The following is a 16,575-nucleotide window of genomic DNA, read 5'->3' as shown; positions in this document are numbered from 1 at the left end:
AAATATACTATCATTTTTAAAAGTCAACATTTTAAAAAAATGGTATGCTATAGCTATCTAGATCTGGTAACCTGAGCATTCCCTAAAGCACTCACTGCAAACTTAAAACCCAAGAATATCAAAGAGTGGCAAAATCCATTCTCTTCCACAGAATAGAGCTGTAACTGAAGAATAGATTGCTCAGTCTGGATCTTTATCCTCCCTAACCTCCAGAATCTCGGGGTGGCCAATATGGCTAGTTTTTCTCAATCTAGTGTGAGTACAAATGACACTTGGCACTTCTAAGTCATATGGTTATATCTATCAGGCAGCTTAGCCTAGGCATATAACAGTATTTATCCATCTTAGAATCCATTTTAATGTCTTTTGATATTCAGGTAGAAAATACAACATTTTCCCCCCCAGAGCAAACAGGCTAAAATATTATTTCTAAAATTTTATCATTATGGTATCAATTATCATATTTCCTATGAGGAAAACACAACATTGGAGAATGTATAAACTTCAAGCTTATATGTCATAAAAGAATGCATTGTTCCATTTTAGAAAGATATTCTATGGATGTAGAGAACATAAAAATAATTGGATCTTTTATCTAAGTTAACTTCCACTTTAAGTTTTTTGATAAAACAACTTTATAACAGTAACCAAACTTAGATCAAAGTTCTCATAAAAGTTTAATTGGCTAGGAAGGAAAATAGAGTCAAAACTCAAAGATCATAGTTTCCAAAAAGAGCCTCCATTTACCCTAGAAGAATTATGGGCAATTTAGCCCGTAAGGAACAATTGGGTACAAAATGAATTTAAATATTTTATCACAATAGAGGCCATTCTTGCAATAAATTTCTGTCTCCTTCATTTTTGAGATGTGTATACTTTGAAAATGGTTCTGGGAAGCACTGATAACATGGATTTTTTGCAGTGATAATATCCTGATTATATAATTACATATAATTTTACTATATATGTAATTGTATAATTAACTGATTATAGATAAGACATAAGAAAGCACAGTTTTCAAAAGATCAAATGGAATCATTCCTGTTATTTGTTGATCCTTTCTATGAATGAAACCATCTGAAAATTTACAAGTTTCAATGATATTGCTAATAATACAATGATAACTGGTAATAATAAAAGGCAAAATTCAATAGAACAATGAATAATTGCTAGTTACTACTATAAAACCATAACACTATCTTAAGAATTTTAATGAATAAATGACATAGCCCATTAATTCGGACAACAACAGGCTATAAGCAAATTACAACAGTGAAGAATATGTGGCTATAGTAGTTTCAAAATAGTGATGGTTTGAGATGATTACCCTGATATTCTTAATGAATATTTTTTTAATTAAAAGTAATTGCAAATATCTACACCTGAAAAAATATACTTATTCTTAGTATTTTCTGTTACACCAACCTGTTCCAATTCTTGTATTTTAGCATCCTTCACTTGCAGAATTTCTAAAACTTTTCTGTCTTTAGCTTCAGATTTCTGTTTTTCTCTACAAAGAAAAATAAGGGAGAGTTTATTAGGTATAATTGGTAGCTAATCCTTTAAATTTTCACATCCTGAAAATGAGTATCACTTTAAAATATAGAAAATTAAATTATCTGGGGTTGACAGCCCTTTCAGAATTAATCAGAAACCATATGGCAAGTGACAACAACTTACAAACTGCTGACAACTAAGACAACTTCATACCAAAAGAACAGTTTAGTTTCCAGATTTAGATCCATGATTAAAAAAAAAATACACAACACATTTAATCTTGATCACAACCACTCTATCATCAATTTAAAATAAGTCAATATGTTCTTTATGTTTTAATGTTTATTTATTTTTGAGAGAGAGAGAGAATGCAAGTGGGGGAGGGGCGGGGCGGGGAGAATTCCAAGCAGGCTCTGCACTGACCCCAGAGAGCCTCATGCAGGGTTTAAACTCACAAACCGCAAGATCATGACGAGAGCTGAAATCAGAGCTTAACCAATTGAGACACCCAGGCACCCAAAGTCAGTATGTTCTTAACATAAGCACTTTATACACACAATTAAATTAAGAATAAAATATCATTTTTTTAAGTAAAAGACTCAAAAGAGAACTAGAGACTTACTAGTAACTTTTAATAACGTTTTAACAACTTAAAACGGGATAAAAATTTACCGGACATTTATTTATATTTTAAAACACTTTAAAAATAAGTAAAATAAATAGAAATCTATACTTAAATCACTCAGGAGTGACAAAGTATACAGGAAAGTTAGAAGAAAAGAACCCTCAACTGCGAAACAGTGAAATGAAGCGAAGGGCCCTAGAAGGTACAAAGGAATATCAGAATGAAGAGACACCAATCAGAAAACCACAACACTGGTTTAAGAGATAAATTCAGATGATACACTAGTACACTTAAAAAATTTTAAATTAGACTTGCAATAACCTAGCATAATAAGTTCACACTTTGAGGCAATTCTCTGTTCTCTAAGTTGATACTATTAATAGAAAAACATAAAAGAAAGAATTAAGGAAACACAGCCACGTCTCTAAGGATTGCAAACTAAACAGAAATACAACGCTACAAACAAGGAGAAGGTGCTGTGTACTGTCCAGATCCAGATGTGTGCTAAGGTGAAAAAGAGCTCGGCTCCTGAGGGTAACTGCTAATGAAAGTGCCCTGCCCAATATAGGAAAGCAGAGCTAACTAAGCTCATTGTTTGAATCCAGAGACTAGGGTGGCGCCCCGAACTTCTGAAAGGAGTCTGGAAAAAGTCTTTCCCCACCCTTGCCTGGAACTAAGGCTTATATGAAAGTTTAGAAAGGCAAACGTTTATAGATAAAATCCCAATCAGGCACTGAGCCAAAACACTCCATAGCCGAGGTACTAAATTTAACAAATCCTCTGTGTCATTATTGGCTAAGAGCCTCACACTACAAATATAAAACCTATTTCAGGATGGGATGAGGGTGACAATTTAGTGGCAAACACAAAATTTTTAGAGAAAAAAAGGCATTAGGCAAGGCAGGGTAGTGGAGAAAGGAATAAGAGAACAGTAACATCAACCCTCCTACTCAAGGTTTATCACAAAAAATCCAACAAAACACAAGAAGAAAACACACACTCTACATTCACATACAACACATGCAAACACTGACTGAATAATTCAAAGAATCAATCACTCTAGACAAAATTAAAATAACACAACACACTGAAAAAGACTTTAAGGGGCGTCTGGGTGGCTCAGTCATTTAAGTGTCCGACTCCTGGTTTCAGCTCAGGTCATGATCTCACAGTTCCGTGAGTTCAAGCCCACGTCAGGCTCAGTAGCACAGAGCCTGCTTGGGATTCTCTCTCTCCCCCTCACTCTGCCCCTTCTCTACTCACGCTGTCTCTGTCTCTCTCAAAAATAAATAAAAATAAAGACTTTAAAGTAAGTAAGGATTTATGACCTAAAAGAATGACTACAATTAAAAACAAAAACAATAAATAGATCTTAAAAAATATATTGAAAACCTTGCAAATAAAAATTACAACCACTAAATCAAAACACAATTCAATGGGCTTAGCTCAAAACTAGATGTAAAAAGAGAATAAGTGAAATGGATAATAACAATGAGAAATTCATCCAGAACACTGTATACAGAAATGAGATGAAAAATATAGAAACACAGTTAAGACATGCAGGTCTCACTTGAAACTCCCAGCATATGACTAAAGAGTTCCAGAAGCAAAAAAAAATGGGATGAAAGATAAAGCGGTATTTTTAGGAGATAATTTCTGAGAATGTTTTAGAATTAAATAGAATCCTGATTGAAAGAATACGTACCAGAATAAATACCTAAAAAACAAACAAACACACATTTACACATTAATCCATCATTCACTTAATGAGTGTTTATTGAGCATTTATTATATGCTCGACTTCATTCTAGGGAATAGAGAACGGCAGCAAACAAAATAAACCAAGTGCTGTCTTGATGGAATTAACATTCTAGCTCATAGATGCTGAAAATAAATGATATATAAGTGAATATATAGTATGCCAACTAGCTATATGTATAAGAACAATAAACTAGGGTAATGCAGAAAGGGATGCCTCGTCTTAGAGAACTGGGAAGCAAAAAGAAGGCTGTTGCTATTTTGTATAGAACAATATAGAAGGTTGTTGTTTTTATATAGCAAAAAGAAGGCTGTCGCTATTTTATAAAAATGACTGTCCTTAAAGATATGTGAGCAGAAACTTAAAGGAAGGAATTAAGAGTCATGGAGATTTCAGGGAAGAGTTTTCCAGGCTTTGGGAACAGTAGCAAGAGCAAAGATACTGAGGCAAGAGCACAATTGGTGTAGCCAAAGAACAGCAAAATAGTAACGTCCATACAAGGGGAGAATGGTGGCTGAGGACAGAATAGTCACTGGGAATAAAGCAGTATATTGCCTTTTAAGCCCTATGAACTTTAGATCTGACTCCCAATAAAATTGGAACAGAGAAGATAGTTTTGAGTAAGGAAATAATACAATAAGAATTAATATTTCACAAGTATCACAGTGGGTCCTGGGCTGAGGTCAGACTCTAGCAATCAAAAGTAGAAGCAGAGAGAATAATTAGGGGGCAAATAAAATACCCAGGTGAGAACTAAAGATGAACTCGACAAGATAGGTAATGGTGGCGTTACTGAGAAAGTAATAAAATTCTTGATATTTTGAAGGTAGGGCTAACAGGATTTCTTGATCCAATAGGTATGAGATTTAAGGGAAGAGAGAAGTCAAGAATGTTTCCAAGGCTTTTGTCTGAATAACTGGAAGGATGAAGTAGACATGATCTCAGATCCTGATGAGGAGAGTTAAGGGACATTAGAATTTTGGATTTGGACAGGGGCACCTGGGTGGCTTAGTCAGTTAAACCTCCGACTTAGGCTCAGGTCATGATTTCAAGGTCCAAGAGTCCAAGCCCCACATCGGACTCTGTGTTGACAGCTCAGAGCCTGGAGCTTGCTTCAGATTCTGTGTCTCCCTCTCTCTCTGCTCCTCCCGCACTCACACTCTGTCTCTCTCTCTCAAGAATAAACAAACACTAAAAAAAAAATTTTTTTTAAGTATTTGGGATTTGGACATGTCAAATGTGAGATGTTTAATCAAAATCCAATATGCGGTTGGTAAACAAGTCTAGAATCAGTCAAATGGTCAAGGCTGAAGATAAAACTTTAGGCATCATCCAAATATATTTAAAAGCCTAAGAAGTAATTTTGGATAGAAAAATCTGAGAATTGGGTCCTGAGGTACTCCACATTTATAGGTTAGTAAGGCGAGGAAAACAGCCAATGATACCACAAAGGATACACAGTCATGCAAAAGGAGAATCAAGAGAGAAAGCTAAGTGAACAAGTTATTTTTAGAAGGAACCAACCTTGGCAAATGCTGTAAACATGTTAAAGAAGACAAAGACTAAAAACTGGACTTCTGGGATTTAGCAGTATTGTAGTCACTGGTGATTTTGACAAGAGCTGTTTTAGGAGAATGGTGGACATACAAGCCTAATTGGAGTCAGTTCAAGAGAGAAAGAAAAAAATAGAGATAGTAAAAACTACTTTTCAGATGAATTTTTCTGTAAAAAGCAGCAGAGAAATGGAACAGTATTTCAAAAGAAATGTGAGATCAAAAGAGATTTTTTTCAAAAGACAGAAGATAAAATTGCATGTGAGTATGTGGACAGGAATGACCCAGGATAGTGAGCGATACAGAAGACGCAAGAGAGAGAAGAGAGAACTGCAGAGTGACATCCTTGAATCCTTAAGGCTTCAGTGTGCACAGTTTTTTTTTGAACTTAAGTGACAGTATAAACAGTTCTTCCAAAGAAATAAAAAGAGAAAAAGAGAAAATAGATTCAGGTATGTTGGTAGAAGATGTGGTTATGGGAAAGAGTAAAAGCTCTCTTCTAAAAGCTTCTATTTATTCAGTGGTGTAAGAAGCAAGGAGGTTGTCAAGAGTTTAGCTAAAGCTACTCCATGCCTTGGCATCCATTTGGTTTGGCCAAGCAGCCTGAAGCTAGTTCATGCAAGTGCCCTAGATAGCAGCTCACAGAGTCACAAGTAAATTAAAGTTCTTGATATGACTTCCCTAACAGCCGTTGTGATCAACAATCTCCCCTGCCTCCCAATGCCATTCCCTTATGTGTCCCTTACATAAGATCCCCTCATAGAGCTCACCAAAACCTAGCTCTTTTGGTTTGACTAATCCCACCTGAGCCTGGAAACCCCAAAGTACTCCACACACAAACCCTCATAAAGGCATGTGCCCTAGGTCCTCTCTGTCTCCGTACTGTGCCTTGACTTCCCCATGTGGCCCCTCGAGGCATGCCGGGTACTTCCTCTAGGACATGTGAGCAATAAACTTCTCTATTTCAGTTTTTCTTATGGTCTGTTGTTGAACCATGGCTCACCATCCAGCGCCCTGTGCTCCACTTAACATTAATCTGACAAAATCATAACAGTTATCTGAAAGTGAAAAGGAAAAACAAAGTGTTATAAGTTGACAAGAGAGTTAAGCATCAAATAGTCTTCTAGGAGACTGGGATGGTAAGTGAGCCAGGAAAAAATAGGGTATCTACTAGTCAGTACTAAGACCATGAAAGTCAGTAGTCATAAATTCACATATGACCAGTCATCATGGCTCAGAATTTTTCTCTAGCCAGGTTCAGCCCTCTGAATATAAGCACACACTAGGTAGAGAATTGGAATAAATCACACTTAAAATTTTACAAACATATGTATTATTTTTACTGTTTGTATTTTATTCTGTTTTATTATTTTATTTTCTATTACCAAGTATTGATAGCACATCTAATGCATAATCACAGTCCATTGTCTTCAACTGGGCTCTCTTTGTATTTATTTATTTTTATTAATAATGAATTTCAACATATTTTCACCAATTGAAATGTTTTTTTCCTAATTTTCCAGTGCCAGTCAACATAACTGTCATTTTATATTTTATTGTTTTTGATTTATAAAACTATTTTATATATTAAAAATATATGACCTTTATCACTATATTGTACACCTGAAACTAATATAATAATATGCTAACTATACTGGAATTAAAATTAAAAGCTTAAAGAAAAAAAAGAAAAAAATATATACACCCTTTGCCTATCATTTGTCACAAATACATAATCTCAAATTATCATTTGAATGTTTAATATTATAAAATCACGAGTACTGCAAAACAGTACTACATCAATTCAAGGTATATGCATCAGGGGGAAGATGGCTTCAAATCTCAAAGGGAAGGGCTTGATTGAGTTTACTCAAGGACAAAGACCCAGGATATAACAGCCAAGATATTAATTCCAGTCAGAAACTCCCCCTGTAAGTTGCTTTTTGAATATGCTATGAGCCTAGTATTAAATTCCCAGGAATTAGTTTAGTTTACAGGGATAGAGTCTTTCTAATTCACTCTTTTGTAGTAAGCCTAAAATCCCTACCAGTGTCCAAATACGTTCTGGTGTCCTTTTTATGAGGCAGGGATAAACCATGTGCCACAAAACTCAAACAAAAGCATTACTGCAGCTTGGTACCAGAGTGATTATCTCCTACTATATACACAGGTATGTACATAAACTTACTCACAGTCTAACCAAGTGGTTCTCATACTGTGAGTTACCAGAGAAGTGGGATTAGCATCATCCAAGAACTTGCTAGAAATGTACTATCTTCCACCCTTCCTAAGTGCAGAAACTCTAGGGTAGGGCCCAGCAATCGGTGTTTAACCATAACAAGGTGCTCTGGACTGAATGTTTCATATTCATGTTGAAGCCCTAATCCCCAATGCGCTAGTTTCTGTAGGTGGGGCCTTTGGGAAGTCATAAGGATGGGGTCCTCATGAATGGCGTTAGGGATCTACATGAAGATGATCTCCCTCCCCATCATGTGAAAATATAGCAAGAAGGTAGCTGTCTGCAAGAGAGCTCTCACAGGAATGGAATCAGTAGTCACCTTGATATTGGACTTCCTAACCTCCAGAAATATAAGAAATTAATGTTTGGCTTTTTAGCCACCTGAACTATGATATTCTGTTATAACAACCCGAACTAAGACACAAAGCCTCAAGTGATGCTGACACACACTAAAATTTGAGAGTCACTGAAATAACAATAACTAAGCTGAATAATATAATACTGAAAATATAGGCCATAAATGATCTATAAACTTCATGTCAAATATAAACTTCAAAAATATACTTCACTGATGTATTTTAAACCAAAAACCTTCAAAAATGACTATTATAGTTTTGAAATTGAAAAAAAAAAAATCACAATTCACAATCTATATAGAGATTTGTCCAGCAGCTCCTCCTGGTGGCACATGGTATTTTCATAACAGGAAAATGCTCCCAAGAGAAAACAGCGCTACAATATGAATACAATTATTTTTTACTTAAAATAATACAAGGTAAAAAAGTTGTTTCAAATTTAAAACACCACCAATGTATCTGGTCAATTCAATTAATATATATTCTCTGTATTTATGAGACATTTAAAAAAAGGTTCCTAAAAAAAAAGGGATACTGTCAAGAAGTTGATGATGATCAATGACTGAGACAAACTCCTGTTTAGCTAATTAGAACCACTGATGTGCAATAATGATGTGAGCTAAGAATATTTGCAGACTTCTTTAGGATGAAAAATGAAGTGAAGAGACGCTGTCAAATGTGTACAAGTTTAAAGCTCCAATCACTTTTCCCAAGAGTACTACCCATTTAAACATTTAACATTGCTGGTACTTAGCCACATGAACTACCATGGTAACTTTTTGCCATTTTTCTAAACTCAAAAATCTGAGAAATTATTCTAAATCATTAGGAAACAAAATTTTATTGTGTTATAGACCATGCCATATATTATACAATATGACAGGATCATATTTTCTGGGCTTGAGCCCATTTTTAATGAGATGTCAAAAATGAAATATTAGAGTCTAAAAGAAACATTTAACTATAAATGAGGCAATGATATTGGTCTGATTTAGAAAACAAAGAAAATAAAAAAGCAAAGCTTACTGACATTGATTATTCTTAATTAACAGATAACAATAATGCACAAAATAAACCTAGTTGGAAGAACATGTTCTTTCATTTGAGCACAAAATCTATTAAAATGTAGATTTTATACTTATTAATGACTTTCCATTTAAATGCTTTCTCACTTTCTGATAAACATTAAGATTCTAAAACAGGAAGACTGATAAAAATGGAAGTTTAGGGAAATGAGAATCATACCATTATCATATTATCTAACCTTTTATTCATGAACTGTTTCATAACTATTTTTCTACTTTGAATATGCATAATAAACTACTAAAATGGTATCTATGAACAATATAATGAGAAAACTTTAAAAAAAACTTAACACAAGTATTTTTTCAAATATGTTTACTCCACAGTAAAAACAGCTATTGAAAAAAACTCTAATATACTTAAATAAAAATACATTACTAAATCAACAGATCCCCAAACCTTTGGTATAAAATATTTTAAAGGTCAAGTATACTTAAGATATCTATTTCTCTTTAAGATCAGAGCTTAATTTTTAGTATACAATCCAGAATTTCAAATTATTATATTTTATACTTCAATATAAAAATATATTTAAACTATATATGAAAGCCAAAATTTGTGATGGAAGATTCAGCCTGACACATAAAAAATGATTGATCTTTTTCTTGTTCCATCAGGTATTTCCAAAGTAGAATAAAGAATAGAATTAGGCTACAGCATCTTAATCTGAATTTGCAAATTATGGGGTACTGGTGAACTCTGTAAACAAAGAAGAAATCAATAATTTACTAGAACATAACAGCTTAGATTTAATATATTACTAAATAATATATTTGTTTCAGATATCCTTATTCATTCAACATCATTTCTAACACGAAGTTGAAACTCAAAACCCTTTCTGTTTTATAGTTATAAATTAAATGATCTTATTTGGTTATTGATTTTCCTGTTTCTTCTTTTAACTACCTGTCCAGTTACTTCTGCATAAACACTCCCTATTACCTAAAACATCCAGAAAAGAGTTGGAAAAGATTGTGCATTATATGTCTTTAATAATTGTGCAAATATTTTTCACCCAGAATCTAGAAGTCTTTTACAGTGTTCAAAAATATCAGCACTTCAGAACAGACTGTTTTAACATCTGCACATCACCAGGGCTGCCCCCAAGGATTTTTAAATGATGCCTGCCTGTGCTGAATAAAGTGCTAACTTGCACCTTGCATTTCAAACTGTGTCCTGAGCAGCCATCCAGTTGGTACAACACCAGCTGAATTCCCACAGGCCACTGTTCACTCAGGCTTGACTGCAATTATCATGTCAATATTTTGTGCTCCGATATGCAGATATGCACACATGCAAGCTGCATAATACTTCCTTCTCCATGGAATGTTGACTTATGTTCAATGTTCTGGGAATTTTTAATGAAACCAGAAATAAACTTACATCAAATAAAGACTATTGCAATTATTTTGCCATAAAAATGATATGTCTATGTTAAATTATAAAAGCTAAATTTTTAAAGGAACTATGCTTCAGTATTTATTTCATAGAATTATTTCATAATTCTTTAATGTAAAAGGTCTTCATAAAGGTTAAAAGACTATTTGACAATGTGTTTTTTCATACTTATTGTTCATTCTTTCACCTTAAGCAGTACAGTGGTTCCAATTAAATACCTTTCTATTAGTAGCTTTGACCATCTTCCCATTCATCCATCTCAGCCCAGGCATTCATGGCTGTTGCACCAGGAAAAGTACTCAGCAAAATATATTTATGCCCTGTGTGGAGCTGCCTAGCAGCACTGCTGCCAGATGGAAGAATTCTGGCAGCTACACTTCTGGGGTCTCCAACCAGCCATGCTACTTCCATGCTCCAAAATGCAACCTTTTGCAGGCTGTGCTTGCTTAATACACATGGGACAGTGTACAACCATACAGCAGCTGTGCAACCCATGTGTTTAAAAGTGGAATGGAGCAGGAGGGAGGTGTTCCCAGTGGTGAGAGTATATAATATAAGCTTATAACAACAGCCTGCTTATTAAGCATCTAAACTTCAAGTGTAAACATAAATATGAGATAATCTCTCATCCTCTATGAGGTTAAATCTTTAAACACATTTATTTCAAGAATATAGTATGCATATTCTAAATAAACATGCAAAAAATACTAAATATCATCTTGCCTTTTTATTCCTTTTATGGTTCCCATTTTCCAGGACTGAGTTTTCATTTATGGATGTGAGAGAGAGAGAGAGAGAGAGAGAGAGAGAGAGAGAGAGAGAGAACAGTGAAAATGGGAGACTGAGTAAAGGAAAAAAGTATTGAGGAGCCCATCAAATAGTAAAAATAAATGTTAAAAAGAAAGCAAAACATGTCTCTAAGATTTATACAAAGATTAAGTATTTAAAGGAAAAAAGAAAAATGGGAAAATAAAGCAATGTCTACAGAGGTTTCATTTGAAAATGTTGTATATGAAGAAGTAAAAAATATTACAATTGGTAAACTCTGAACATCTCCAATTTGGGACAGATATATTTCTGAATTTGAGTATTCAAATTCAAGTACAAAACACATTTAAGGATAAGCAAAGTGCAATAACCTTTAATGTTAAAGAACAATAAAAACATCAAAAAGGCTGCAAGTTACTCTTGGAAGCCTATTATTTACAAAACACTAATTGACTTTTCTCAAGACTATAAAAACAAACTGAAAAGGAATGTAAAATATAACATGAGATGGTGGTGATGATGATGATGATATACATACAATGTGCAAGGCATTATTATAACAAATATATGTGCATTAACTCAAAACAATTCTATTCTTATTTTCATTTTACAGAAGAGAAAACTAAGGCATATAAAAGTGAGTATTTTGCCTCAAATCACACAATAAACCACGTGATAGAGCCAAGATTTTAAACCATGTAGCCCTGTCTCCATGGCTATCATAACCACTAAATCATTAAAAATAACTACAGTTCAATATTAAGTTCCAGCGAAAGACATACAAATTTTTCCCTAACATCTTTAAAACTGTTAAATACTGGATTTCATATTTTTCCATCCATAAAGATGTAACGATATTCACCTTTCTAGCTTAGATTCTTCTAGAATGTCAGCATTGCCTATAAAGCTGTTTCAAAATGTAGATACCTCAATCTCATCGTAAATCTTGACAAGTAACAATCTCACAGAGTTCATTGGTGAATTATAGCTCACAAATCTCTTTAAACAACTGGATCCACAACTCAGTGAAGGAAATATTCTTACAATTAAGTCTTTGCTCTGTAACTCATTGATTAAAATTAAATATGACATTCCTCACATGTCCCCTTATCAAATTTTTGACTACTTGAGAAGAACTGTTTAAGGATCAATGCCACTTTTGGGTACCGATTACTGGACAAGCTTTTAACTAAATGCTTCTGTAATCCTTCAACAAACTCTTCTTAAAATCCTTTTAACAGATGTGGTAACTGAGACCTAGAGAGAGTGTTTCAATAAGAAAGACTCAGCAATATTTGTCATTTCAACTCTGGTCATTGTAACATCGAAGTCTGTATTCCCAACCATCTATGTTCATGCCTCACCCCTCCCAAATTCCTATGTTGAAATCTAATCCCCAAGGTTCTGGTGTTTGGAGTAAGGGGATCCAGAGGAATTGGGAGGTAGGGACTTGGTGCCCTTAAAAGGCAAACAAGACACCAGAGCACTCTCTTGCCACCACGTGAAGACACAAGAAGTTGGTAGTCTGCAACAGCTCTCACCAGAACCTGGCCATGCTGGCACCCTGATCTCATGCTTCTTGCCTCCAGAACTGTGAGAAATAGATATCTGACGTATAACCCACCCAGTTCATGGTATTTTGTTATAGCAGCCTGAGCTGAGTCTCTTTTTACTGTTAGTTTTTAAATTCCTAATTTTAAAATTTAATCTTAAATACATCTCCAGAAGTTCTGATTTTATATAAATCTGAAAGAGATTCTTACAGGTAAGAAATAATACTTTAATCATGGAAAAATGTAAACTTTTAATTTAACAAATACTATACGTACAACAAACTATGTTGAGATGGAATAAATGCAGGGAAGAGAGCTTGTTTATTAAATGAGGGAGGATCAAGGAAGACATCTCTTAATGATTACAATTTTTACCACAACCACCTTCCTGAGAAGCATGTTGTATTCTCCTTCCCCTGACCCTCTCTCCTCTCACAGTATAAGTAGAATATTAAGCACATATCAGGCATTCAAATAGTAATTCTGAATTAAATATAAGGATTTATTAAGTACTATCAGGTATGCAAACTATACCACAATCTATACAAACCCAGAACTTAAAAACTCATAGAAACATATGGAATTTTCAAGAAGATTTAAAACAATAAAAACATAAAATAATCGAACAATATTTTTTTTGCAGATGGGAGTATATTGAAAAAAGAAACAATAGTATTCATTAAGAAGTAAAATGAATGTCATATTGCTGGCCAGCTATACCAAATACCTTTCATTTCCAGCAATTCTATCGATCAAACTTATGTGTAATCATGGTATACTCTCTCCCAAATCATTAGAATGACTTCTCAAACAGATCTAGCATCCATTAACTTCTTGCTAAAATCCAATTCCTTGAACTCATCATGAAACATATTCCAAGTTTAATCTTAAAGTCATCATAACATAAATGGAATACAATGCCAGTAAGTAATATATTTATTTTATTTCTTAAAGTTTTAAAGCGTTATTCTTGGCTTCTTTTCTCTAATCTAATCTACTAATAAATAACTTTAATAAGTGTAGGACCATAAAATAAATTTAGATCACAGTTAGTTGTTTTCTTCTTTCTTTGTTAACATTCAGGTGAGAGATTAATTCTCCGTCTGGATAGTAGTTAAAAACAGGGGCTCTGGAACCATACACACTGCCACTCATTAGTTCTGTGAGCCTGGGCAAATTATTTAACCTCTCTGTAGTTCATTTCCTCCATCTGTATAATAAGAATAATAATTAGACCCATCTCATAGGACTATTGTAAGAATTTAGCCAATATGTTGAAAACACTAAAAACCACTAAAAACCCCATGTGGACCATAGTAAACACTTGATAGATGTAAGCTATTATCACTATGATTGTTTTATTATGTATTAAACTAAGGACACATGGAATTGCAAATATATCCTTAGCGTAATATTACACAAAAATATTTTCCATATAGTTCAGAATATACTTCCTTATACATCATTTTGAAAAATTTATTTAAGTAATCTCTACACCCAACGTGGGCCTCAAACCCACGACCCTGAGATGAAGGCACACACTCTTCTGATTGAGCCAGACAGGCGCCCCCAAAATATATTATTTAAAAAAATCATTTTGAGTCACAATACAGTTTAGAACTGTATGCAAATATCCTAAAGGATTAATCAGGAATATCTTAAATCCATTTCAATATAATAATTGATACTGAGAAAAACAATAACAGCACAGATAATTTTGACCATTTTCAGTTTGAGTCCTTTTCCCTTATTTATTCCCATTATAAAATTCATCTTTTTCTTTTGTTTATTCAATACACCTTGTAGAGTAATAAAGTACTGCATTTTTCTCCCACTTAATATCATGTTTTAGGATTTTATTCATTCATTATTTCTTTGTATTACAGATTATTTATAAACATAGTCACAAAACTAATTTATTCAATAATGCTTATATGAAACCTCTGCAGTAAACACTTCCATCAAGAAAAATGTCAAATGTATTATCCCTTTATTTCACTATTACACAGTTTTTTTAAGAAACCTTGCTGGTCAAAAATGATCAAAAAGGATTCTCTGTCTCAACATAAAATAATTAGGTTACTAACCATGCCAAAATTCCATATAAAGCAGTAATAAACATTAGAAGAGAATGTGCTAATTCTATTACCCAGATTGTGTACCAAGGTTCCCAGGGGTGTTGTAACAGACAGGGCATTGTGGGATATTTTAAATGTCTACAGGAAACAGAGAAATACTTCACGTCTATTGGACACCATACAGAATACTTGCTAGAAGTCCAGAGCTTCAATATTAGATTGCACTACATTTCTTTCATGACATATCTTTATGAAGTTCAGTTTTTGACCACTGCTGTGATAAAAATTAAGGTGAGAGCAAAAAGCAATGTGAAATAAGAAATAAGGGTAGCAGTGTCCAATCTGATTATAAGGTTGGAGCAATTGTCCAGTACCCAAAAGTTCACATCCTACAGCAAATAATTATGTTTAAGAATAAAATTAAAATATAACTTTTTCCTTTTAATTTGTATGTATTTTAATAGCCGTTACAATGTTAGGGCATAAATACTTAATCCCAATGAAACTCTTGGATATTTCTCTTTAATTTGAAGTGCCATGAAAATATTACTGATATACAAAGGTACTATGAACTGAGAACACTGGGGAACCTACGAGTTAATCTTTAAAGAAAACAGATTCATTACTTAAATGACCAAAGATTATAACGCATGAATAATTATTAATTACAACACTTAGAGCAACAGAGATCTTTGCTAAAAAGTCTCACAACTCCGTGGTAGTAGTTCTTAATTGCTATCATTACAATTCTACTCAGTCTCACTCAACTTTAATCTCAGTTCATTTCAGCAGGCTCATACATGACTCTTCAAGAGTAAAACTGAAGGAGTATAAGAATATAACAACTCAGCTAATGACAAATAAGTTACATACACTCAAGGTTAAACACAGATATTTTGGCACAACTTTTTAACCACTAAGAATTTCTAGGTACAAACATCATTATGTGTATCAACGAACTTCATTATGGGAGGTCTACCTGATACTCTGAATATAATAACAACAAAATCAGTTAAATTTTTTATACCTGGTACTTTAGTGAAAAATTCAATTTGCCATGTGAATAAGATTAAATTCACCAGACAAAAAATTTCCTTTGTTGGCATAATTTCAATTTAAGTTACTATACGTTCTTATGTACTATACATACTTACATGTACATGTGTGCTATATGTACTTACGTACTATAAGTTCAATTAAGTAATCATATGTTCATACTGATTTATATGTTTTAAAATGTCTGACAGTTCTGGGTCATTTCCCAGCATATGAAGCTGAATTGACTTCTGTTACTAGCCATAGAGAGGAAAAGGATATGCCCTGCTACTTTAGACAACTTGAAATCTATAAAAAATACACAAAATATTTTCAGAACTAGTGAGAAGATGGCAGTGTAGGAGGACACTGGGCTCACCTCGTCCTGTTGATTGCTTAGATTCCACCCACATCAGCCTAAATATCCCAGAAAACCCCCAGAAGGCTAGCAGAATGGACTCTCCAGAGCCAAGCATAGACAAGAGGCCCATGGAAGACAGTAGGAAGGGCGGAGAGATGGTATGTGCTACACAGACTGGCGGAAGGGAGCCAGGGTGGTGGAGGGGCAGGCCCCGGCAAGGCAGAACCCCCAAAGTCTGGCTTGCAAAGGCGGAGGGGCCGGATTGCATGA

General features: G+C 34.0%; 1 protein-coding gene across 3 annotated transcripts in view; it reads right to left on the bottom strand.

Moving 5' to 3' along the window:
* Window positions 1–16,575, bottom strand: part of CNTLN (centlein) — a 315,491-nt gene that overhangs the window by 234,448 nt on the left and 64,468 nt on the right. For all 3 annotated transcript variants that reach the window (XR_008424205.1, XM_053907969.1, XM_053907970.1), the window contains exon 3: window positions 1,426–1,510. Coding sequence is in view for 2 of the 3 variants with exons in the window: in XM_053907969.1 (XP_053763944.1) it covers window positions 1,426–1,510 (85 nt within the window). In the remaining variant the exon portion in view is untranslated. The remainder of the gene's footprint in view (window positions 1–1,425; window positions 1,511–16,575) is intronic.

Source organism: Panthera pardus, unplaced genomic scaffold (genome assembly GCF_024362965.1).
Source record: "Panthera pardus isolate Hobbes unplaced genomic scaffold, ASM2436296v1 HiC_scaffold_20, whole genome shotgun sequence".
Lineage (NCBI taxonomy): Eukaryota > Metazoa > Chordata > Mammalia > Carnivora > Felidae > Panthera > Panthera pardus.
Note: the sequence above shows the minus strand (reverse complement) of the source record. Positions and strands in the feature narration are given on the sequence as shown.